This window comes from Clarias gariepinus, chromosome 11 (assembly GCF_024256425.1).
Source record: "Clarias gariepinus isolate MV-2021 ecotype Netherlands chromosome 11, CGAR_prim_01v2, whole genome shotgun sequence".
Lineage (NCBI taxonomy): Eukaryota > Metazoa > Chordata > Actinopteri > Siluriformes > Clariidae > Clarias > Clarias gariepinus.
In genome coordinates, this window is record NC_071110.1 from 1,508,658 (window position 1) to 1,534,009 (window position 25,352).

The 25,352-nt window shown below is 44.5% G+C and overlaps 2 protein-coding genes across 2 annotated transcripts in view; one reads left to right on the plus strand and one right to left on the minus strand.

The window, feature by feature from the left end:
* The window catches only part of fam110b (family with sequence similarity 110 member B), a 170,423-nt gene that overhangs the window by 78,967 nt on the left and 66,104 nt on the right, over positions 1 to 25,352 (minus strand). The gene's annotated exons all lie outside the window — the stretch shown is intronic.
* LOC128533225 (E3 ubiquitin/ISG15 ligase TRIM25-like) lies at positions 5,551 to 15,356 on the plus strand. Its single transcript, XM_053507485.1, has 5 exons — positions 5,551 to 6,326; positions 9,158 to 9,253; positions 11,226 to 11,459; positions 11,646 to 11,805; positions 14,905 to 15,356. Exons 1-5 carry the CDS (start codon positions 5,748 to 5,750, stop codon positions 15,354 to 15,356), a joined length of 1,521 nt encoding a protein of 506 aa, XP_053363460.1. The 5' UTR covers positions 5,551 to 5,747.

Genomic DNA, 25,352 nt, shown 5'->3' on the forward strand with positions numbered 1-25,352 from the left:
ACAGCTCGAATGTTCTTCCTCAGGGCCGCAGGCACCTGTGCAGCAACATTAAGAACACGTGCACCAGGTAAACAGCATGTGTACGCCTTACCTTTAGCCGTGGTAGCACGCACGTGCCGGATGATGGAGTCTCCGATGACCAACGCGTCGTGTGCCATCTCGCGGAGAGGAGCGAAGCGGTTTTGGGTCGAGATTTCAAAGACTGGTGGTGGCGGAGGAGAAGAGGTCCTCGCCCGGGGCTTGGCGCACGTCTTCCGCTGCTGCAGTATCCAGGCCTCGTGGTATCCCGGCGCTGGGGTGAAGGAAAACTGGGCGGGCTGCGAGAAACACGAAGGAGGTTGTAGGAGAATTCTCATGCCGAGAATTTACCTGGGACAGGTGAGCGTCGGTCCGCGACGATTCCAGCGTGGCTTTCCGCTGCTGTAGCCGGGCCAGCTTCACCTGTAGGTCGCGGATCAGCTTCTCTACGGCCTCCATCTCCAAGTCCACCGAGTGCAGCTCCAATGTATCCTCACCTGCACACAGAGGCAGAGACACAACCAACATGGTGTCTAAAAATAGAAATAACCGGTGTGAAAGAGCGTAAACAAACTTGTGATAGCCGGGCTAACGGGCTAGCGATGCTAATGGAAAGCCGGCTAGAAGCGGTGTGCTGCAAAACAATTAAAACTTATACGATATAAACTTATACGAAAACAATATAGCACGCGTTTCGAGTGAATATATTATAAGATAGTATGAAATACTTATCTGTTATATGTTTACTCTTTGTAAGGGGACAAAAAAGTTGAAAAATTGGTCAGTCTGGCGGAGCTCGGAAAAAAGCAGCCTAGTTCCTTTCAAAAATTTCCTAGTATAATCCAGTCTCCGGCCCGCTTTAACCCAACCTAGTACCCGCTGCAGCGCCGGATCCTTCTCCTGCTTGGCAATTAGCTGATCACAGTCCAGCTGTGGCACAGGCGCAACGACTACAGGCGATGGTTTGGCGACGCAGTAACTCGGCTGCACGCCGGCTCGGACGGCTGATTACCGACGGGGGTTTCGGAGGACTGCGCAGAAAGACTGTTCTGATTCACGGGGTTCGGAGAGCGTTCGACGTCGCAACCACCCGCGCGCTCTTCCACCCGCTCGCAGTTTGCTGCACGGCCGGCGGGATAAAGCATCGGCGTTAGCATGCAGTTTTCCCACTCAGTGCTGAACGGTAAAATCGTAGTCCTGCAACCGCTCGAGCCAGCGCGCTAACTGTCCCTCAGGCTCTTTGAAACTAAGCAGCCACACTAGCGAAGCGTGATCGGTCTACAGCAAGAAGGATTGCCCATATAAATACGGGCTAAAATGTTTAAGAGCCGCGACGACCGCTAGCAGCTTCCGCCGCATGACGCAGTAGTTCCTCTTCGGTCCAGACAACGCGCGGCTGAAGTAGGCGATAGCACCCTCTTTGCCCTCGAAAACCTGAGACAGTACAGCCCCCAGCCCTACATCGCTTGCGTCCGTGTCGAGGATAAACATACGAGATGCGCCAGGATATTCGAAAATGGGCGACGTGAACAGAGCTTCCCGTAACTGAGTGAACGCACGCGCGTGCACCCTGTCCCAGCGGAACGGCCGGTTCTTTCTCGTGAGCCCGTGCAGCGGGCTGGCGATCGTGGCAAAATCCTTCACGAACCGGCGATAGTACGAGGCTAACCCGAGAAAGGTGCGTAGCTGCGACACATTTAACGGGTTCAGGCCAATTCTGTACCGCAGCAATTTTGGCTGGATCGGTGGCAATCCCTTGAGCGCTAAACACGTGTCCCAGAAATACGGTCTTTTTGGATTGAGTCGCAAATTTGCCCGCCGGATAGCTAGAAATACCTCCCGTAGGTTAGCTAGCGCGACCTCAAACTCTTGCCGTGCACCAATAAATCATCTAAGTAGACGACACAACGGTTGTGAGGAATATCTGCCAACACTTTCTCCATCAACCGTTCAAACGTCGCTGGAGCGTTACAGAAGCCGAACGGAATCGCTGAAATTGCCATAGCCCTTGCCCGATCGAGAACGCGGTTTTAGTTCGTGCTTCTGGGGCGAGCTCTACTTGCCAATACCCGCTATGCAAATCCAACGAGCTAAACACGCCGAGCCCGCAAAGTGTTCCAACGCATAATTTATTCCTGAACTCGTGCAAAAGGGACTTCACAGTGTCAGTCTGTGTCTGACTTAGCCCCACACTGCTACGCTGCATCAGCTCGGCCATTATCCTCGCTCGGTCGGCTACCGGATGTTTACATGGCGCGTCAACCGGAAGTTCCCCCTCCCTGGTGCGTGCTACTCACATGTACGGCTGCGCTTTGGGCACTAGCAACCTGGCTTACCCGAAGTTACCACGCAGAGAGGTCAAGATACAATCATCCTCGATGTCTGCCACAAAGAATGGATGAGAAAGAATGATTGCACCAACTTGTATTCGCACTGTGCGACAGGCCCGTATCTTCAGATAGCTCCCCGACACGGTGCGAATTTATAAGGCCGGGTCCGGCAGCATACAACCACGCTTGCCTCGCTCCAATAATCCCCAGCGCAGCAGCGAAACTGTAGAGCCGGTGTCTACAAGCGCCCGTAGCAAAACGTTGTCCTGGCTACAGTTCACGTAGACCCCCGTGCGATTTCCTACACGTCCCGACCGGAAGTTAAATCCAACAGTTGGGGAAACAAAGACGGCTGTGGGAGGCGGCTTCCCCTTGGCGCCCCCCGAAGCTAGTTTAACGGCTGCTGGGGTACGCTGTCCTCAGGCCTGAGAACGTTGCAGCAGTAGTCCGGCGGTCCCTGGCCTCGGCGGCGTCGCGGAATTTCGGAGGCTGGGTCGAGGCCTAGCCGCGGCGGGTAGCCCTGTCCCCGGCTAGGTTCACCTACCGAGCGGCCCCGAGCCACGGGAGATCGCTCGGCTCTTTCGCCGTGGTGTTCTGCCATGATGGGCTCGGCAGCGCCTCAGACAGGGAAGCCGGTGCCGCTAACCGGATGTGCTCGCGAAGCCGCGACGGCCAGATACCCCGCAGGAACGCACGACGAGCTAGCTCTTCCTGAATTCTGGGTAGCCCGGGGGCGCGAGAGATCTCAGGTCCATGGCGAACGCCCCCAGTGGCTCGGAGGCGCGCCGCTCGCTAGCTTTTCGCACGCGGCCTCCTTACGGTCACCCGCACCGAACCGGAAGTGGAGCGACTCCTGTAACTTTGCCCAGTCCTTCCGCTCATTAGCCCGGAGGTCTTCCAACGCCCGGAGCGCGTCGCCCTCCAGCGAGAGGGCCACCCGGACAGCTGTTTCCACCGGGGAAGCTGTAGCTTGCTCCGGTGCCCGCGCTGCGTCACCGTAGGAATTCCCAGTGCCGGAACCTCCAACACACCGCTCCGCTCCGGTCGCCGCTCTTTGCTTGCGCTGGCCCCGTCAGGAGGGGTTTTCCTCCTCCTTAATTGTTCTGCTACTCGGCGGCCTACTTGAATTTTCTGGATGTCCTCCGGGGTGCGCTCCTCCTGGATGTCTAACCCGTAACTCTCCATCCCACTTCTGACACCAAATGTAGCGTTTTTCACCGCTAAGAAGGAACTTGGAGAGACGAGTAAGCTACCTTGCTGCCCAATGCAAATGGCTGGGAGTAGTTTATTTTCCACACAGCATGTATAGCAGGAACAGCACATTCAACAAGTCGCACTCAATCAATAAACACACATCCACAGTTAATAAAACAGACATCTAACACACATACACACAACCTGGCCGAAGCCACTAACCCAAACACCTTTCCCCAACAGGGTGAACACATAACAACCCCTCCCGCAAAGCATGATGGTTGCCAATCGAAACCCCGCCCACGTCACAATAATCTCCTTTAAACAGTTGATATTGAGTATATCTGCTACTTCTGTTCTGTAAAGCTTCATAACGGGTCTAATCTGGGTCTGAGGTGCTGTTTGTTAATTGGTGATTTCTGAGGCTGGTGACTCTAAAAAAGCAACAAAATCTAAAGAAACCCAAGATAAGAAATAAAGTAATTGGCATGTATCAGTCTGGATAGGGTTACAGAGACATTTCTAAGGCTTTGGGACTCTAGTGAACTACAATGAGAGACATTGCCCACAAATGGAGAAAACCTGAAACAGTGGTGAACCTTCCCAGAAGTGGCAGCCTTACCGAAATTACTCCAAGAGCACAATGACGATTCATTCAGGAGCTCATAAAAGAATCCAGAGCAACATCTAAAGACCTGCAGGCCTCACTCGCCTCAGTTTAGGACAGCGTTCATGATTCAACAATAAGAAAGAGACTGGGGGCAAAAATGGCGTCCATGAGAGAGCCAAAAATACATCATGATTATCCCCAAGACTTTTGGGAAGTTAATACAGTGGAACCTCGGATTGCGAGTAACGTGGTTTATAAGTGTTCCTCAGGACAAGCAAAGATTTTTAATAAATTTTGACTTGAAAAACGAGCGTTGTCTTGGTTTACGAGCACAGAATATCATGTATCACGCATGCGCCACATCATCACAACAGAGCCAACGGTTTTTCTCTCTCTTGCACTGCGGAATTGTAGGTTCCACACACACACACACACACAAACACACACACACACACTCTCTCTCTCTCGGCGATAGGTAGGTCTCCCCTGCTGAGTCTTAGTGCTTGCAGTGTTTCTGAGTGTGCGTGTGTGTTTGTGTGCGTGTGTGTGTGAGTCTGTGTAAGGCAGAGTGTGTTTGTTTGTTTGGGAACCTGAGAGGAGGGGGGCTGTAAAGCCGAGAGAGAGAGAGTGTGCCAGCACCTTACCGCGACAGAGCAGAGTTTCTGTGTGCTGTAAAGCCGAGAGAGAGAGTGTGTGTGTGTGTGTGGGACTCCTCTACAGCGATGTGAAGGACTCATTGCCTGGTACCGCAAACACTTGATTGCAGTTGTTTCTGCCAAGGGTGGCACAACGTGTTATTAGGTTTGGGGGCAATTACTTTGTCATATTGGGCCAGGCAATGTTTCTACAGCTTTTTCCCTTAATAAATGAAATCATAATTTAAAAACTGCATTTTGTATTTATTTGGGTTATCTTTGTGTAATATCAGAATTTGTACGATGATCGCAATAATTTAAATGTGATTAAATAAACATAAAAAGGGTAGGGGCAAATTATTTTTCACAGCACTGTAAAAGTCTAGGTGTCATCAAATTACCCAGTCAAATCTGCCTTAAAAAAAAAAAATAGTAAAGGTGAAATAAAGTTTGAAAAGGATGGCTCTTTTTCCAGGTAGGTATGGTACTTTATTTTCTTTTAGTTTTTCCATTTCTTTTTTGGTCTCACAATTCTTATTCTTTATTACTCTACACTTGAATATTATAGGGAATATCTGCCGGAACACACTTTCTTTTCTCTACACTTGTACATGTACATGCTTGCTACCTGATTCCTCCAACTACGTCATCAGTTCCTTTGTTTTTTGTCTGACGCTTTAGTTTATCCTGATTCGCTGACTTTATTGACTGCTCTATAAAGTTGCTCTCTTTATTTGTTGCTGTGTTTTTTTAAGATTTTGTGAGAAGAGTCAATTCATCAGCTATTTAAACTTTAAATCACAGAGAAGCTCCTTAAAATATCTTTGTCTCTTTAATCTCTCTCTCTTTTCACTGCCACACCCTGCTGTCTCTCAAAAACTCACAGATACAGGAAGTTAGTTTCAGTGAAAACAAAACTTAGCACTCTCTCTCATACACACAGTGGGTGAGAGAAGGAAAATGGCGGAGGCCAGGATTTCAGTAGATCAGGATCAGTTTAACTGTTCAATTTGTCTGGATCTCCTGAAGGATCCAGTGACAACTCCATGTGGACACAGTTACTGCAAGGTGTGTATTAATCACTTCTGGAATAGACAAGATCAGAAGAGGGTCTACAGCTGCCCCCAGTGTAGAAAGACTTTCACTCCAAGGCCTGATCTACACAAGAACACGATACTTGCTGAAATGGTGGAGAAACTGAAGAAGTCAGAAGCTGATTCTGCTCACTGTTCCTCTCGACCTGGAGATGTGGAGTGTGATTCCTGCAAAGGAAGAAAACGCAAAGCCGTCAAGTCCTGTCTGGTCTGTCAGGCCTCCTTTTGTGAAGATCATCTTGAACCTCACCATCAGCCTGCCTTTAAGAAGCACAAGTTAGTGGAAGCCTGTGCAAAGCTCCAAGAGAAGATCTGCTCTCAGCATGACGAACCGATCAAGATCTACTGTCGTACTGACCAAAACTTCATCTGTTACTTGTGTACGGTGGATGAACATAAAGACCACGATACAGTTTCAGCTAAAGCAGAAAGAACTAAAAAACAGGTGAGAATTGCATGTTCATGACCTTATTTTTAAATGTAATTAAAGCTGTTTTTTTCTTTAATATACCATGGAACACATCATAGAATTAAATAGTAAATTTTTGTGTTAAACTGGAAATTAAAGGGGTCATCCAGAAACATTTTTAATTAAATGTTAATATGATCTTTAGGGTCCTAATGAAAAGTTTGTAATATATTTAATTAAAAATTCTCAATGGTTGTGTAAAAAAAACACTACTTTTAACTGGTAAAAACTAGCTCTGTTCTCAGCAACCTATTTCAGTACATGTTCCCTTAAATGCTCATGACCTCTGCTGAGCCCAGTTCTGTGGGGCGTGTCTTCACAACACACGTGGGGTATAGCCACAGGAGTGTAGTCCAGTGCGGGCAATGCTTTGGACTGCATTACCCACAAAGCATTGCCCACAACGCAGTGCTTTGTGGGTAATGCAGTCCAAACTGGAAAACGCTGGAATATAGAGCCTGAGCCTGTTTTCTTCAGTCGTTTTTGGTTTGATTTAAGTACGGAACCTACGCGGAAGTTTGTAATATCGCCTGACAACGCAGAAATTAAAAGAATGGACATGCATCGACTCGATTTGTCTTTCTCATCACTGCATGGGCATAAATTAACGGGCTGTTACGCTGCCGCGAGCAACAACAACATAAAGCGGAGAAACTTACTGAGAGAGATACGGACGCGATGTGTTTACTGATGTGTTTACATGACTTCTTAATCTTCGACAGACATCGTTATAAACCATCTAACGTAACAAAGGTAAGCATAATATAGTTTTCCGACTACGTACACAGTTTGCAACTAGACAATCACCTTAATGCATTGTTTATTATAAACGAGCGATTAGGGATTATATAGAGACGGATGTACACAGAGAAGAAGCCATAACCATGTTCTCTGAGAGTATAAGTTAACTTACACTCCGCATTCATCGTGATTATTAAAAAGGCGATCTGCAAGATTCATAGAAAAAGGAATTACACTCACCGAGCCTGGTGAAGATGAAGCAGGAACACGAAGCGTTAGTACAGATCCATTTTTTAGGAGCTGCTTCCTAGTAAAACCTGCTTTATATTGACCCGCGTTTATAAAGCAGTCTGGTAAAAAATGATTAGGGCAAACATGAACGCATTTAGGTAGATCGGCGGGGACGTTAGCTTTAAAAACTAAATTCAGCCACTGCGTCCTTAGCAGCTCAGATGTCGGTAGTGAATGACGACTGCTGTGTTCGCTATTACACCCAACAACTGTACACCACACTTGCTTAGGCGACATTTTGCTCCAGCGGAGAAAAACAATGGCCGACAGCTTCTTCTCACTCGGGGCGGGTCTTTGCTAAAACTCCAGTGTCAATCAACTAGTGTAGGAGCGGCCTCTTGTGGTGTGGCGTCACAGTGACAGGCATTTGCGATTGGCCTGATTTCAGAAGGGGCATGTTATTGTAATAAATGAAAAGAAAACCACTGGGCGGCTCTTTATCATCGTAGAGTAGTTGTGTACGCACTCTTCTAACACACAGTTCAGTCCAAACAGCTTAAAAAAATGCATGTAGGCCTGTATGACCCCTTTAAAATACATACTGGAGTCTAAAACAAATTTTTATTAAACTTTAGTTAAAATTAAAGTTCAGTTGTTGAACTCACAGGTTAGTAACGTGTATACTAGTGTTAATTTTGGCAATGCAAATAATGAAAAATAGGAGAAATAGGAGGCCTGGTATACACCATGCACCAGAAATAGGAGGCCTAGTTTACACCATGCATTTGATGGAACTCAGCCAAAACATCATTCACCCAGCAGTTATTAGGCTCCATATTGTGAGAAGTTAACAGATTACTCACAGTTGACTGAAAAGGGCCATTAAAAACAATTTGTGATGGTGTTGAACAGTGTAAAGTATTTGAGTAAATGGACTTCGTTACTGTACTTAAGTATTTTGTACTTGTACTGAGTATCAAAAATCTAAGCAACTTTTACTCTCTACTCAACTACATTTTTGATTGAATTTATGTACTCTTTACTCCAGTACATTTGAACGGACACTTACCGTTACTCATTACATTGTGATTGTGCGCGACAAGTCGGCATCTTTATCCGAGAACTTTGAGAACCAGCTTGTGTTGAAGCTGAATAAAATATTGCCCCCCTCTGAGACTGAGAGGTAAATCAAATCAAAGTCCGCTCTGAATTTTATTTATTTATTTATTTATTTTTTGTCCATTGTTGACTGAAAATACCTTTTTTGTACCTACATTTGAGTTTGACTGAGACTGACTTTTGTTCTGCCATTTTTAAATATTGAAGTGTTTCATTTCATTTCTATATTAGGAAATAAAACCTCATAAATAAACGGTTTCTTGTTTTTCACATTTCTTGGTGTTCTTTCAGCCTACATTCAGTATGAGTAAAATACTTAAGTTCTTTTAAAATTGGATACTTTAAGACTTTTACTCAAGTCTTATTGGAATTGGTGACTTGTAACTTGTAATGGAGTCATTTTTACAGTAAGGTATCTGTACTTTTACAAGTATGGTTTTCAGGTACTCTTTACACCTCTGGTGTTGAAAAGGTACACATTTGAGTCAAAACCCTAACCCTGAACCCAAATACTACATGATCAAGTCATACAGAACAGATTTTTTTGTTCTTACATTGAGGAGCTATTTTATGCCAGATGATATTTACCCTTTAACCTGTGCAAGGTTATTATTTTATTTGATGTCTATTGTTATTTTATGTAATTGTTTAGCCACCATTAATATAGCTTTCCTAAGCTCCTGATGAATAAACAATAAAAAAAAAATTGGTCTCAGAATGAGCTAAAGGAGAAGCAGGAGAAATCCCAGCAGAAGATTCAGGAGAAGCAGGAGAAGGTCCAGGAGCTAAAACAGACTATGGACAATATTAAGGTGAGGCATGAGATTCTCCCGAACACACACACAAACAAATACACAAGTCCATCAATTACAGATTTATTATAATCTCAGCCATATACTGTAACTTTAACATCAACAGCAGAAACAAAATGGACCTTGGACCGTATGATTTAATACAGGCAGGTAGCAGCACAATCAGACATACAAACACTGTGGAAACACTGTGCATTAAATGAAATTATATTGCAAAAAAAAAAAAAATGTAAACAGCATGCATTTCTGCAAAAAAGGGAAAGTGTAGCACAAATATGTTGTGGGATCAACCATAGTTTAATTCAATTCAAATTAATTACATTTTTATAGTGCTTTTAACTTTGATAATTTTTGCAAAGCAGCATTACAGAATCAAAAGAAAATTAGTAACATCAGTATGAAATGTGTAAGTAAATGTGTAGAGTAAACTAATTTTAACAGGGCTCTCTTCTAATAGTATACATGTTGAGCATCAATTATGGGAGGATGTAATGTTATATGAGTGTCTATCAGTGTTGGGGACATTACTTTTTAAAATAATTAATTACATTACAAAATTACTGTTTTAAAAAGTCATCAGTTCCATTACAGCGTTACTTTCTGAAGTAACTAGTTCAGTACTTTTCCACTGCAGAAAATAAAAACTCCTTTGTGATTCCTCATGCATGTTGTTTTAGTCAAGACCTTTATAATTATTCTACCATCATCACTCAGTGAAGTTTGGCCCATAATCTGTTAACTACTAATACCCCTGTCTCACCTACTAATACCCCTTTCTCACCTACTAATACCCCTAACTCACCTACACGGTTTCACGCGGTGGCCGTAAGTACGGTTCATCATGATTCAACGCTGTGTTTTGACGCTGTGATTAGGTTTCCATCTTTCCGAGCGTTGGTACTCGCGGACCTTGCAGAACTCCGTGGAACGTTGGACGGTCACTCGTAGCGGCGCACAGTGCCTAACACCACTTCTCACCGCAAGTCAAACCGCATAGGTGAGATAGGGGTATAACAGCAGAAATAACAGAGGGGGGCGGGTTATCGGGGTGGGGCTTGTAGGGCGACTTTTATACACACACACACACACACACTAACGGATTGCGAATGACTGCTGTCTGGCTCACGGATTACATAAATTGTCTTAATAACAGATTACATTTTTTGAAAATATAACTAAATAATTGAGTACTTAAATGGTTGACCTCACGCCTTGAATTACTCGTTACATCAAAAAAGTAATCCAAGTACTCTAACACGTTACTTTGTAACACCTTAAACCCAACACTTGTGTCTGTGGATTGTCTTAACTTCTTAGTAAAGCGCCTGAGCAAAAGACACGGATGTTGGAAATTTATAAAGGTCTAAGAAGATAGGGGAGATGGGTATACTCTAAATCCCATGGAGTGGGGTCACAGCAGGGGGTAGAGAACAGGATCAAAGTTTGGAAGGGGTAAAGGGCAGACCTGCTCCTGATGCTACAGAGCTTTTTTCCACATGAGAGGGGTCAAAAGAGTCTGTCATAGTGTTGATGGCCTTATGAATGGATTGTGAGATGAAGACAAAGAGATAGGGTGAGAAGACTGGGAGATCTCTTGTAGACAGGGGATAGGGTGCTGATTCACTCTGCTATCTGCACATCCATTTAAAAAGCCTGCAGTCAGAGGGGGTAATAGTAATGGAGCTGGGTCACACTCCTAATGATGCCCCTCACCCAATTTTATCCTTAGTTAAGATCTCTGTAATGATTTTCAGAAATTCATCAGGGTACAGAATTAGCTTTCTGTAGTTAATTTAGTGCTTCCTTGACATTATCATAAGGGGTTTGATAAAGGCTTTCCTTATGGAATTGCTGTTGCTTGGACACCTGTCCCTGGTTTCTGGTAAAGTCCAGGAGCCCAGCAAAAAAAGAGGCTGCTGCATCCGACAGCGCCACTGTCTTGGAAACCAATTTTGTGTGTGTGTCCTAACAGAAACGTTCACAGACAGCAGTAAATAAGAGTGAGAGGATTTTTACTGAGTTGATCAGCTTCATAGAGAAAAAACGCTCTGAGATGACAGAGAAGATTAAAGATCAGGAGAAAGCTGAACTGAGTCGAGCTGAACGACTCCTAATGCAACTGGAGCAGGAGATTGCTGATCTTAAGAGGAGAGTCACTGAGCTGGAGCAGCTTTCACACACACACGATCACATCCACTTCCTCCAGGTAACACTCACTGTCTGATCTACAGAGGGCGCTGTTCCTCACAGTTTCCTCCTAAAAGCTCATCACAGCAACAATAAATGTTCCTGTCTGAGATCACAAGTGTGTCTTTGGTCTGATTCAGTCTGAGATTCATTCGTTCCTCTCCTACACTTTTCTCCTTCTCTATGATGTGTTTCCTCTCTGTAGAGTTTCCCGTCTCTCTGTGTTTCTCCTGGATGTGAGGACTCACCCAGCTTCACTGTCAATCAACATCTCTCATTTGATGGACTAAGGAAATCTCTCTCAGATCTGAAAAAACGAGTCGAGGAAATCTGCGTGGAGGAATTCAACAAAATCCGTCCACAAGGTAACAAAACAAACATTTGTTCTGCATCACAGTGAAAAGAACCATGAAATTCATCTACCAAGAATGAGGAAAAACAAGACAGAACAATTTTTTATTTACACAGATAAATACACAGAATAAATACAAAATAGAGTTTTAAAATAATTATTTCATTTATTAAGGAAATAAATCTGTCCAAACCTACCTCGCCCTATGTGAAAAAGTAATTCTCCCTAATAACTGGCTGTGTCTCCCTTGGCGGCAATACTGTAATCAAGCTTTTGTGACAAATGGCAAAAAGTCTTTCACATCGCTATGGAGGAATTTTGGCCCACTCTTCTGCGCAGAATAGTTTTAATTCAGCCACATACAGCCTGTTTAAGGTCATGCCACATCTCAATCAGATTTCAGACTGAAATTTTACTAGACCACTCTAAAACTGTAATTTTTAGACATGGACTTGCTGGTGTGTTTGGAATCATTGTCCTGCTAGATGACTTAAGTGCACTTGAGCTTGAGGTCACAAACTGATGGCGGGACATTCTCCTTCAGGATTTTCATGATTTCATCAATTATGGCAAGTCGTCCAGGTCCTGAAGCTGCAAAGCCCCAGACCATCACACAACCACCACCATGTGTGACTGTTAGTATGATGATGTTTGTTGGCAAATGTGAGATGAGCCTTTGTGTTCTTTTTGGTCAGCAGTGACTTTCTCCTTGGAACTCTCTCAGGGATGCCATTTTTGCCCCCAGTCTCTTTCGTATTGTTGAATCAGAAACACTGACCTTAACTGAGAGAATTGAGGCCTGCGGCTTTTTAGATGTTCCTCTGGGTTCTTTTATGAGCTCCAGAATGAGGCATCGTTGTGCTCCTGGAAAGGTTCACCAGTTTCTCCATTTGTGAAGAATGTCACTCACTGTGGTTCACTCAAGTTCAAGTTTCAAGTTTCAAGTTTATTTGTCACATGCACAATCATACAGAGTACAATATGCAGCGAAATGATTTGTGCGACCACAGAGTCGCGACGGCAGCCACCTAGGGCGCCATCATAGAAAATAAGGAATAAGATACATTAGGATAACGAGGGTAAAAAATCCCCTCCCAGACTGTCCTTCGAAAAGGGCAGTGTGCGATCAGGGGTACAAAAAATACCTCAGCAACAAGCACAGAAAAACATGTAATCACAAGACATAAACATTGCAACGATGAGGGTACAGGGGATAGGAAATGTCCAATGTAGGCAAACAGCTCCAGTCCCTGCAGCTAAAGAGCGCTGGTCCCGATTCCGCCTGCCCACACTGAAGGGAATAAGCACACGAAGGCGTTGGATATGGGGGAGGTAGAGTGTCTATCTGTAGCTGTTCTGTGAGTGCGTGAGTGCGTGCGTGTCAGTTTGTAAGCCTGTAACATCCCGTAATAGTCTGCAATAGGTGTCCTTGAAGGGGGGGGGGGGGGGCGGGTGTAGGATTCCAGAGCGTCTCGTTATCTTGGTCTTCGGGGAGTTAGTTATGTCTCCAGCCACGGCCTTAAAGTGCAGTAGCTGGAAAGAAAAAGGGGCAGCCGAAAAAGAAAAACATATTTTCCAGGTTTCTATCAATATCTGCCAATTTCACAGATATTTAATGTCCATCACTAGTCTTCAGGTCTGTCCAAATCACGTTGCATAGCTGCTAGTCTCACCAAGATGTTATCCAATTTGCGGTCCAGAACCACAGTCTGATTACTGACAGCTCTCGTCACCACTATTTCCCAGCCAGCCAGTCTCTTGGGGTTGAGACTGGCTGCTTTTAAGATTTTTCGATATCCAAGTATCCCACCTAATCCAATCAGCAGAATCCCAGTTATCAGAGTTCTGAATAGGTAGATATCTTCAACATCCTCCAGAGACAGTGCGGCCAGGCACACAATGCGCCACTTCTCCCAACCGTCCATCGTGTATTCAGCAGCAAACGTCCCAGCAGGACAAGTAGGTTCCCCAGAACCCACATTCCTCGTCGAGAAGATCGTGTCAATTGCATTCAGAGACCACTTGATCAAATCCATATTCCTTTTTATTTTCAAGAGCAAGACGAGGAGAGTCTCTGAATAGTATTCACAAGACAGACAAGAGAAGCAAGCGGGGAGAGATAAGGGAGGGAGAGCAGATGCGACCGCCTTCGTCAAGAGCAAGAGTGGAGATATACTCAAATAACTTTGTAACACTTTCCAGACTGATACATGTTAATTACCATGTTTCTCTTTAGTTTTTTAAATTTCTTTAGATCATGTTGCTTTTTGAGATCTTTTATTTTACTTCACTTCATCAGACAGGTTCTATTCAAGTGATTTCTTGATTCAACAGGTCTGGCAGTGATCAGGCCAGGGTGTGGCAAGGACCAGTCTTTTTTCCCCCTTTAATAAATAAAATATTATTTAAAAACTGTTCTTTGCATTTACTCAGGTTATCTTTGTGTAATATTAAAGTTAGTTTTAAGATCTGAATTATTTAAGTGTAATAAATATGCAAAAACGTTTAGCTTTTTAAAAAATGCTTCTCCTTATAAAATGCAATCTACTCATAAAAATAAAATCCAAATATACCCATTTTCTGGGAATATCATCTGAAATAGACTTTCAGATGTAGGATTATCTTCTGAACTAGACAATCCCCATTCTCGATCCTTCTGTTTTACACTTCCTGTACTGCAGAAAGACATCATACATCATAATAGTCCTGCAATTGCAAACAATCTATCAGAAGTCTTGTCTTGACCGGTGTGCCATCCCTGCCCTATGCTCATCGCCGGAGCTCCAGGGGCTCTTCAAGATTCTTGCAAAAATAGAGCCGGATTATGGTGACCCTGCTGCCGAAGAGGAAAAGGCCGCAAGGAGGGTCACGTCACGGCCATTTCCTCCCAGCCGTCCTCCCTCCTTTAACCCGTTCCTTCTCCATTTTCCTAAATAAATTTTGTGTCTGTGCTTTATGGTGCCGCCCGTGCAAAAAGGGTTGAACATGTTTACTTTATAGTTGAAATTAGCAATTATAACAGCATTATGAGGATAAAATGACAGATGGTTTTCTTATATATACTTATAAAATCCTGTGATTACCTTCTAACGTGGACTTTTTAATGTTTTAGCTTTTCATTATCAGAGAGTGCCCGATGGACTAGTGGCCAAGATTCAGCTCCCTCACCTCTCTCGCCCAGGGTCAAGCTCCATGCAGGGAACCAACATATTCTCTGAGTCTGAGTCTGCCTCTGAACCCGACCCTGACACTGACACTGAACCTGATCCTGACACTGAACCCGACCCTGACACTGAACCCGATACTGACACTGACACCGAACACGACCATGACACTGACACAGAACCCGATCCTGACACTGAACCCGACCCTGACACTGAACCCGATACTGACACTGACACCGAACACGACCATGACACTGACACAGAACCTGATCCTGACACTGAACCCGACCCTGACACTGAACCTGACACTGAACCTGACCCTGATTCTGACCCTTTTCCTGATCTTGACGATGACACAGAGTTTGAATCTTGGTTGTCTATACTGCCTTCATCCATGTAAACACACCTTTGTGGGGTCAACTGTCTAATTAACTTGAAGTGCATTCTGAAAACTCCTAATTTAATTCAATAAAATTTTATTTGTATGTGTATGAATTAAAAATGATCAGATTATCCCTGATGAACAAGCCGAGGGTGACGGTGCAGAGGGAAAAATGCCCTGAGATGGCAATAGGGAGAAACCTTAAGAGGTAATAACGGATAGCTGGTATTGATCTGCACTCATACTGTGTGTTAGGCCCCCATTCCACTAAGCCAAATGTGCTCCTGTATCTAGACAGATGCAAATTTGTTATGACCACTGGGAACCTCGGTACAGGTAACAGCTGCTTACAGCCTCTTTTGGGGTCTGTATGAATCCTGACGTGGTCGCCAGTATCGTTATTGTTGAGAGGAAAATTCCGGCTGCCCCTTCCCGAAATTACAGTAGCACCTTGTTAACGCCTTGAAATAAATTCATAAGTGCTGTTATCGGTTCATTATTGTTTTTATGCCCATTTATGGAGTCCTTATCAGTTTTTATCACTTCCTTACCTGTTTGGCATTCAGCAGCCAAAAATCCTCATATTAAATGCAGATGGAAGTAATGACAGGTGTGACAAGTGATATTTTAAGGAAAACAATTATGAATAAACATGATTAAAAGATATATTGCAAGTCTGATGCGCAGTATAAATGTTAGTGATTTGATCAATTCTGTTAATTTTATAATAGTCTGATGACAAATTTACCCTTTTTTTCTTTTTTCTTAAATATGCGTGTCATTAAAATAAGGGCATAGTTTTGTGCGCACATGCACAAACACACCACACACCACAAACCTTATGCACATACACCACACACTTTACCCTGCATGGCTTAGGTTTTGTATATACTACAAAGACAGAGAAAACTACAATGTCTGCATTGAGTGGTTAAGGAAGAATCCCAATATTATGTGTAATGTATGATGGCTTCTGCTGAAGCTCAGAATCAAGTCATCAAATAAAAACAGAAATGAATAGATTCAAATATATATACACACATTTAACTGTGCAGGCAAACATAAAGTGATGCAAGGGATGAAAACTAATGAAAGCAAAGAAGAAAAGCAAAAAGCAATGGTAAAAATAATAATAATTATAATAATAATATGAAGGTATGGAGAAAGCAGTCGAAAGAGAATTATTTTTGATTGACAAAAAAAGAAAATGAAAAATAAATATCCATAATGTAAAGTGAAATTGTGCTGCATGTACGAATGTGAATCTCTTTCTCTTAGATTTTCTCTAAATCATGTTCATTAGCTTTTGAGTGTCTTATGAATATTAAAAGTGCCACATGATGAAATTCAATGCAAATATGTTCACTTTAATATCACTTTAAATATTGCAATATATTTTCCTCTTTTATAATAATACTATAATACTATGCTCCTCCTAACACTGTACTGTCATGCATGCCAATATTCATCGCAGGTTTCTATTAAAAGGCTTTCACTTAAATCATCTGGTAAACAGCCGCACTTCATCACTGCATTATCATACAGTTCATCCAGAAAGTAAACACAGCGCATCACTTTTTTCATATTTTGTTGTCATAGCCTTATTCTAAAATGGATTAAATAAAAAAAATTCTTCAGAATTCTACACACAACACCCCTTTTGCAAAGTGAAAGTGTGCGCGATGTGAGCAGCTTTATTTCAGTTATAATATACTCAGATCACTAAAAAACAACAAAAAATACAAAAAACATAGCATAGCATCTTCTTCTTTGTCTTTGGGCTGTTCCCTTTCAGGGGTCGCCACAGCGAATCATCTGCCTCCATCTAACCCTATCCTCTTCTCTCACACCAACTAACTTCATGTCCTCTCTCACTGCATCCATAAATCTCCTCTTTGGTCTTCCTCTAGACCTCCTGCCTGGCTGTTCCAACCTCAGCATCCTTCTACCGATATATTCACAATCTCTCCTCTGAACATGTCCAAACCACCTCAAACTGGCCTCTCTGACTTTATCTCCAAAACATCTAACATGAGTTGTCCCTCTGATAAACTCATTCTTGATCCTATCCATCCTTGTCACTCCTAAAGAGAACCTCAACATCTTTAGCTCTGCTACCTCCAACTCTGCCTCCTGTCTTTTCTTCAGCGCCACTGTCTCTAAGCCGTAGAGCATTGCTGGTCTCACCACTCTCCTGTACACCTTTCCTTTCATTCTCGCTGATACTCTTTTATCGCACAACACACCTGACACTTTTCTCCACCCATTCCAACCTGCCTGTACCCGCCTCTTCACCTCCTTTGAACACTCTGCGTTGCTCTGGACCGTTCACCCTAAGTACTTAAAATCCTGCACCTTCTTTACCTCTGCTCCCTGTAGCCTCAATGATCCTCCTGGGTCCCTCTCATTTACACACATGTATTCCGTCTTGCTGCGGCTAACCTTCATTCCTCTGCTTTCCAGAGCATACCTCCACCTCTCCAAATTTTCCTCCACCTGTTCCCTGCTCTCGCTACAGAGCACAATGTCATCTGCAAACATCATAGTCCATGGAGACTCCTGTCTTACCTCATCTGTCATCCTGTCTATTACCAGAGCAAACAAAAAGGGGCTTAGAGCCGATCCTTGATGCAGACCCACCTCCACCTTGAACTCTTCTGTCACACCTACAGCACATCTTACTACTGTCTTACAGCTCTCATACATGTCCTGCACCACTCTAACATACTTCTCTGCCACTCCAGACTTCCTCATACAATACCACAGCTCCTCTCTTGGCACCCTATCATACGCTTTCTCTAAATCTAAAAAGACACAATGCAACTCCCTGTTACCTTCTCTGTACTTCTCCGCCAGCATCCTCAAAGCAAATGCTGCATCTGATGTACTCTTTCTAGGCATAAAACCATATTGCTGCTCACAAATGCTCACCTCTGCCCTTAACCTAGCTTCCACTACTCTTTCCCACAGCTTCATTGTCTGGCTCATTAGCTTTATACCTCTATAATTGCCACAGCTTTGCACATCTCCCTTGTTCTTAAAAATTGGCACCAATACACCAATACAACTCCATTCCTCTGGAATCCTCTCACTCTTCAAGATCTTGTTAAACAAACTTGTCAGAAACTCTACCGCCACCTCTCCTAAGCACTTCCATACCTCCACAGGTATGTCATCAGGACCAACAGCCTTTCCACTCTTCATCCTCTTCAACGCCCTTCTCACCTCACTTCCACTAATATCTGCTACTTCCTGTTCCACAACAGTCACCTCTTCTACTCTTTGTTCTCTTTCGTTTTCCTCATTCATCAACTCCCTAAAGTACTCCTTCCATCTTCCCATCACCCTCCTGGCATCTGTCAGTACATTTCCATCTCTATCTTTAATCACTCTAACCTGCTGCACATCCTTCCCATCTCTATCTCTCTGCCTTGCCAACCTGTACAGATCCACCTCTCCCTCCTTACTGTCTAGCCTAGCATACAAGTCCTTATATGCTCTTTGTTTGGCCTTTGCCACCTCTACCATTACCTTACTCTGCATCTCCCTGTACTCTTGTCTACTCTCTTCAGTCCTCTCAGTGTCCCACTTCTTCTTAGCTAGCCTCTTTCCCTATATACACTCCTGGACTTCCTGATTCCACCACCAAGTCTCCTTGTCCACTTTCCCCTTACCAGGATATCAAGATGGCGCCGGTGAGGTCGGCTGCCGTCACGACTGCTCCGACCACCTTTTCTTTGTTTTTGTTTTTTAAGTTAGTTTTCAGCGTTTGTAAATCGGCAAAATTACCACCATGGAGTACATTAGTTATGATAGAGACACTCTTGTTTCTATTGGTATACAATGTACTCACAATTCGAAGTTTTTAACTCCGGATCCGAGCTGGCCGAGTGAGATCCTGAGGGAAAACAAAGGACGCGAAGCGACGCGACGCGAAGCGGCGGCCCCGAGGAAAACGGACCGGCGTCAGAAACAGGCTGAGAGCCCGTGCACACCGCACACCTCTGCCTAGCATCCTGCTCGCCAACGTCCAGTCACTGGAGAACAAGCTCAATGACCTCAGGGCTAGGATAAAGTTCCAGAGAGACATTCGGGACTGCAATCTCCTCTGCTTCACCGAGACATGGCTGAACCCAGCGGTGCCGGACCACGCCATCCAGCCGGCCGAGTTCTTCTCGGTTCACCGCATGGACAGGACACGGGACTCGGGGAAGTCAAGGGGAGGCGGCATGTGTTTAATGGTGAACAGCAGCTGGTGCAACAGCGCGAGCGTTGTTCCTCTCACACGCTCCTGCACACCAAATCTGGAACTACTGTCCATCATGTGTCGTCCTTTTTATCTACCTCGGGAGTTTACATCGGTCATAATCAGCGCCGTTTATATTCCACCACAAGCGGACACGGACACTGCCTTATGCAAGCTGCATGAGGCACTCACACAGCAACAAACACAACACCGGGACGCTGCAAACTTTTATCAGCATATTGCCTGCCCCACCAGGGGCGAAAGGACACTGGACCACTGTTACACTACAGTCAAGGACGGCTACAAGGCACAATCTCGCCCTCCGTTTGGCAAATCCGACCACGCCGCCATCTTCCTCATGCCAAAATACAACCAAAGGCTGAAACAGGAAGTTCCGGTTCAGAGGGAGGTCGCGCGCTGGACGGACGCACTCGATGACGCAGACTGGGACATGTTTAGAAACAGCTCCGATGATGACGTCAGCGTGTTTACGAAAGCGGTTGTGGGATTCATTGGGAAACTAGCGGACGATACCTTGGAGAAAAAGACTATTAAAACGTTCCCAACCAGAAGCCGTGGGTGGATAAAACCATCCGCAACGCACTGAGATCTCGCACCGCTGCCTACAACACGGGACTCGCGTCGGGGGACATGGAACCATACAAGGCTGCGTCATACAGCGTCCGGAAGGCGGTGAAATAGGCGAAGCAGCGCTATGGGAGAAAACTAGAGTCACAACTTCAACAGAGTGACTCTAGGAGCCTGTGGCAGGGACTAAGGACAATAACGGATTATAAAGCACCAACATCCGGTATGATGAACGCGGACGTGACTCTGGCAGACAAGCTGAACACTTTCTATGCTCGCTTCGAGGCTGCAGCTAAAGACGCTAGCAATGCTAGTGGCGCTAACGGCTGCAGACAGGAAGCCACTGCCAGCACCGGACGCGTTCATCATCACAGAGCATGACGTGAGGAGAGCCTTCAAGAGAGTGAACACCAGGAAAGCAGCAGGACCAGACGGCATCTCAGGCCGTATTCTCAGAGCCTGCGCAGACCAGCTAGCACCTGTGTTCACTGAGATATTCAACATCTCTTTATCTCAGTCGGTGATCCCCACATGCTTCAAAGAGTCCATCATTGTTCCTGTCCCAAAGAAACCACATCCTGCTTCACTCAATGACTATCGCCCTGTAGCTTTCACCTCAGTAGTGATGAAATGCTTTGAACGCATGGTCAGAGACTTCATCATTTCTTCACTACCCGACACACTGGACCCACTACAGTTCGCATACCATCCAAATCATTCCACAGACGATGCCATCTCTCATCTACTCCACACATCTCTCACTCACCTGGACACTCGGAGGGGGAATTATGTTAAAATGCTCTTCATCGACTACAGCTCTGCATTCAATACCATAATTCCCTACACACTCACCACCAAGCTGGAGCACCTGGGACTCAGCTCATCTATGTGTCAGTGGATCTCCAACTTCCTAACTGGCAGACCACAGGCAGTAAGGATGGGCGGACATGTCCCAGCCTCCATTACTCTCAGCACTGGAGCCCCTCAGGGGTGTGTTCTGAGCCCCCTGCTGTACTCTTTGTACACATATGACTGTGTGGCCACTACCAGCTCCACCACCATCATTAAGTTTGCTGACAACACCGTCGTGGTGGGCCTGATCTCTGATAACAGCGAGACGGCCTACCTGAAGGAGATTAGGAATCTGGAGAACTGGTGCCAGAGGAACAACCTCCTTCTAAACGTCAGTAAGACAAAGGAGCTGATAGTGGACTTCAGCACTAAGCAGGAGAGGAACTACCAGACCCCCGTCATCAACGAGAGCCCAGTGGAGAGAGTGGACAGTTTCAAATACCTCGGTGTTCACATCACGCAGGACCTGTCATGGTCCTGTCACATCAACACCATGGTGAAAAAGGCCCGGCAGCGTCTCTACCACCTCAGACGCTTGAGAGACTTCTGACTGCCCTCCAAGGTGCTCAGGAACTTTTACTCCTGCACCATAGAGAGCATCCTGACGGGAAACATCTCAACCTGGTTCGGGAACAGCGCCATGCAGGACAGACGAGCTCTACAGAGGGTGGTGCGATCAGCTGAGCGCATCATCCACACCAAGCTCCCTGACCTGCACTCAATCCAGAGCAGGCGGTGCTGGACCAAGGCCAGGAAGATTGTGAAGGACCTCAGCCATCCCAACAATGGACTGGTCTTTCTGTTGAGGTCAGGAAAGCGATTCCGCTCCCTGAAGGCCAACACAGAGAGACTGAGGAGGAGCTTTTTCCCACAGGCGATAAGGTCTCTCAATCACACCACCACACAGTACTGACACACATATGGTCTTTACACACATACACTGGACATTCTGGACATTCGTTTACACTAGTGGCCACTGCACAACTACACCTGGTGGTCACAAGTCACAAGTCACTTTACATAAATCACTTTTAAGCATTTTTTGCACGACTTTAAATATGTGAATTGCACAAACAGTGGACATTACATTACCATTACAACTACCATTCCATACAAAAATTACATAAATATACCTGCCCGTTCAGCTGCTCTTATTGTTTTATATTTCATTATACATTCTTCAAATATTTTCTATATAGTGTATTTTTGTTGTACAGTTATTTATTTATTTTTTTTACTTCAGTTTTTATATTTTATTTTATTCTTTTCTAGTTTTATTTACCTTATATTTTAATTCTCATATTAGTCTTTATTTTAGGTCATGAGCAGTTGCCTAAGCATTTCACTGCATATCGTACTGTGTATGACTGTGTATGTGACAAATAAAGTTTGAATTTGAATTGAATATACCTGATGATACACCAAGTACCCTCCTACCTGTCTCCCTGATCACATTGGCTGTAGTTGTCCAGTTAACTGAAAGCACCTTTTGACCACCCACAGCCTGTCTTAACTCCTCCCTTAAGACTTCACAACATTCTTCCTTTCTCAGCTTCCACCACTTTGTCCTCTGCTCTGCCTTTGTCCTCTTCGCCTTCCTCACCACCAGGGTTATTTTACACACCACCATTCTGTGCTGTCTGGCTACACTCTCCCCTACCAACACTTTGCAGTCACTGATCTCTTTCAGGTTACAACGTCGACACAAGATTCAATTCAATTCAATTCAATTTTATTTGTATAGCGCTTTTAACGATTTACATCATCACAAAGCAGCTTTACACAATCAAAAGAACTAAGTTTGTATGAAATGTGAATGTGTATGAATCAAAATTATATGATTGTCCCTGATTGTCCCTGATGAGCAAGCCTAGGACGACGGCGACAGTGGCAAGGAAAACCTCCCTGAGATGGTAATAGGAAGAAACCTTGAGAGGAACCAGACTCAACAGGGAACCCATCCTCATCTGGGTGAAAACAGATAGCAGGAATTGATGTGCATAGTAATATGCGAGACTGAAAGTTCAGTATAAGAGGAGATGTGTAAGATTAAAGTCCAGTTTGTTCCTGGAGGCTCAGGTAGACTGTGAAAAATTTCAGTCCTGAACTATTGAGCGACTGAAGTTACAGGTCCTCAGAGAACAGCTGTCTGCATCAGTCGAGGGCAGGACCACCTTCATGGAAAAGTGGAAACCAACCCCAGTCACCACACGCATTCCAGGCAGACCACACGGGGGCATCCATGTGATGAGATCTCCAACCAGAAGCAGGACTCCAGGATGAGTTAGAGAGGTCCAGCGGGCAGAGGGGGTCTGGATCACTGGCAGCTCAGGAGCGACATGTATAGCTCGACAGAGAGATAGGTAGAGGAAAAAGGAGAGAGGGAGAGAGAGAGAGAGAGAGAGCAGTGTTACGTCCTTGGACGTAGTTTACTTATTAAATTGATTGAATGGATGTGTAAATGTGCGTGCCTTGGAGTGCGCAGTTTTTTTCTCTCTCTCTCTCTCTCTCTGTGTCTCTCTTGGTAGAGCCTGATTGGATCCAGCTGCAGGAAATTACGAGGCAAGCGAGAGTTTAAATGCTGGAAAGCAGAGCAGGACGCGAGGAGCTGTGTGTGTGCGCGTGTCGTTAAGCTCCTCCGTGCGTGTCTTGAATTGGTTTGCCCTCCGTCTCCTGCTCCAGACAACTTGGGTGTGGTGTTAACGAATTTCGTTACTTCGTAACGAAAGTGTATCAAAATATACTAGTAATATTGCCAGTCCTTTGGGACGTTTAACTCATTTATTGTGGCTTACTTTTTATATTTAATAGCCTATCTGTAATTTTCTTTTTCTTCTGTTTAAATGGGAAGCTGTAGGAGGGGGATTGCCTTTTGAGTTTCGGTGACTTCTTATTTTCTCCTGGTTTTTGGCCAGTTAGGGAGACAGGAAAGGTCTCTGTATTTTTTTTTTCCTTTTATTTAGTAGGTAAGTCAACGCTGCCAAGGCTAGTTAGTTTCTCGTTCTGTTTATTTTTTTGGCCTTGATCCCTTTCCGACCCGATGCTTCCTACTGTATCTACTTACTGTAAACAGAAATAAATCTGTTACCTTTTTTGTGGGAAATCGCTGTTGTGATTATTGAATCTGGGACAGGAGAGGGGCCTAACTTGTATTCCTTTTAATTCTTTTTTTTTCCTTCTTGTCATCGGCCTTGCCAACCCTAGACTGGCCGGGACGTGACAATTGGGGGCTCATCCGCTCGTTCATTATATTCGTGGAACCAATTTTTTTGCTTAGCTGTTTTTGAATTTTGGGTAGGGGAGGAAATTGGTAAAATGGATTTTGATTTAATAAAATTTACACTCTCGCCTACCGTAGAAGAATTTGATCGATGTAGAAAGAAGGATCTAATATTAATAGCTGAATTTTACAATTTAACTGTCCCTAAAGAGCAGAAGAAACAGGTCATTAGGAATGAGTTATACGATAAGTTAGTGGAGTTAGGCGTTCTACCTGGGCATGGTTCAGTGGAGGGTGCCGAGTCAGAAATTGAGGGAGAGGGCGCAGTTGAAGACGAAAATTCGGTGAGTGGTAAAAAAGATCCTCAAATAGTAGACCCTATGATAACCGTTCGTTTAAAGGAGTTAGATCTGGCATTAAAAAAACAGGAGCATGAAACGCGACTAGTTCAGTTGCGGGAATTAGAGATAAAGATTGATCGGGATATCATGCTTCGGAAACTAGATTTGGAGGCTCAAATGCTGCGCAGTAAACCGGTCCCTCTGCCGCGCGTCAGGCCCCCTTCCAGTAGCTCTGAGGTTGGGCAACCAGATTTCGATGTGGGTAAGTACGTTAAACTGGTACCGCCATTCCGTGAAACCGAAGTGGACTCGTACTTTGTGGCTTTTGAACGGGTCGCGGTTAAATTAAAATGGCCTAAGGATATGTGGGCATTATTGTTGCAGTGCAATCTTGTTGGTAAAGCCCAAGAAGTTTGCGCAGCTTTGCCAATTGAAGATTCGTTAAGTTATGATATTGTAAAATTGGCTGCATTGCGAGCTTACGAACTGGTACCGGAGGCGTATCGTCAGAAGTTCAGGACTTGTTCAAAAACAGCTAAGCAAACGTTTGTGGAGTTTGCGCGTGAAAAAAAAGCGCTGTTCGAGAAGTGGTGTCTCTCTACCAAAATTGCAACACTTGAAGATTTGCAGGAACTAATTTTGTTAGAGGATTTTAAAAATTGTCTACCTGAGAGCATGGTACTGCATTTAAACGAGCAGAAAGTCTCTAGATTGTCTGATGCTGCAGTTCTGGCCGACGAATTTGTGCTTACGCATAAAACCGTATT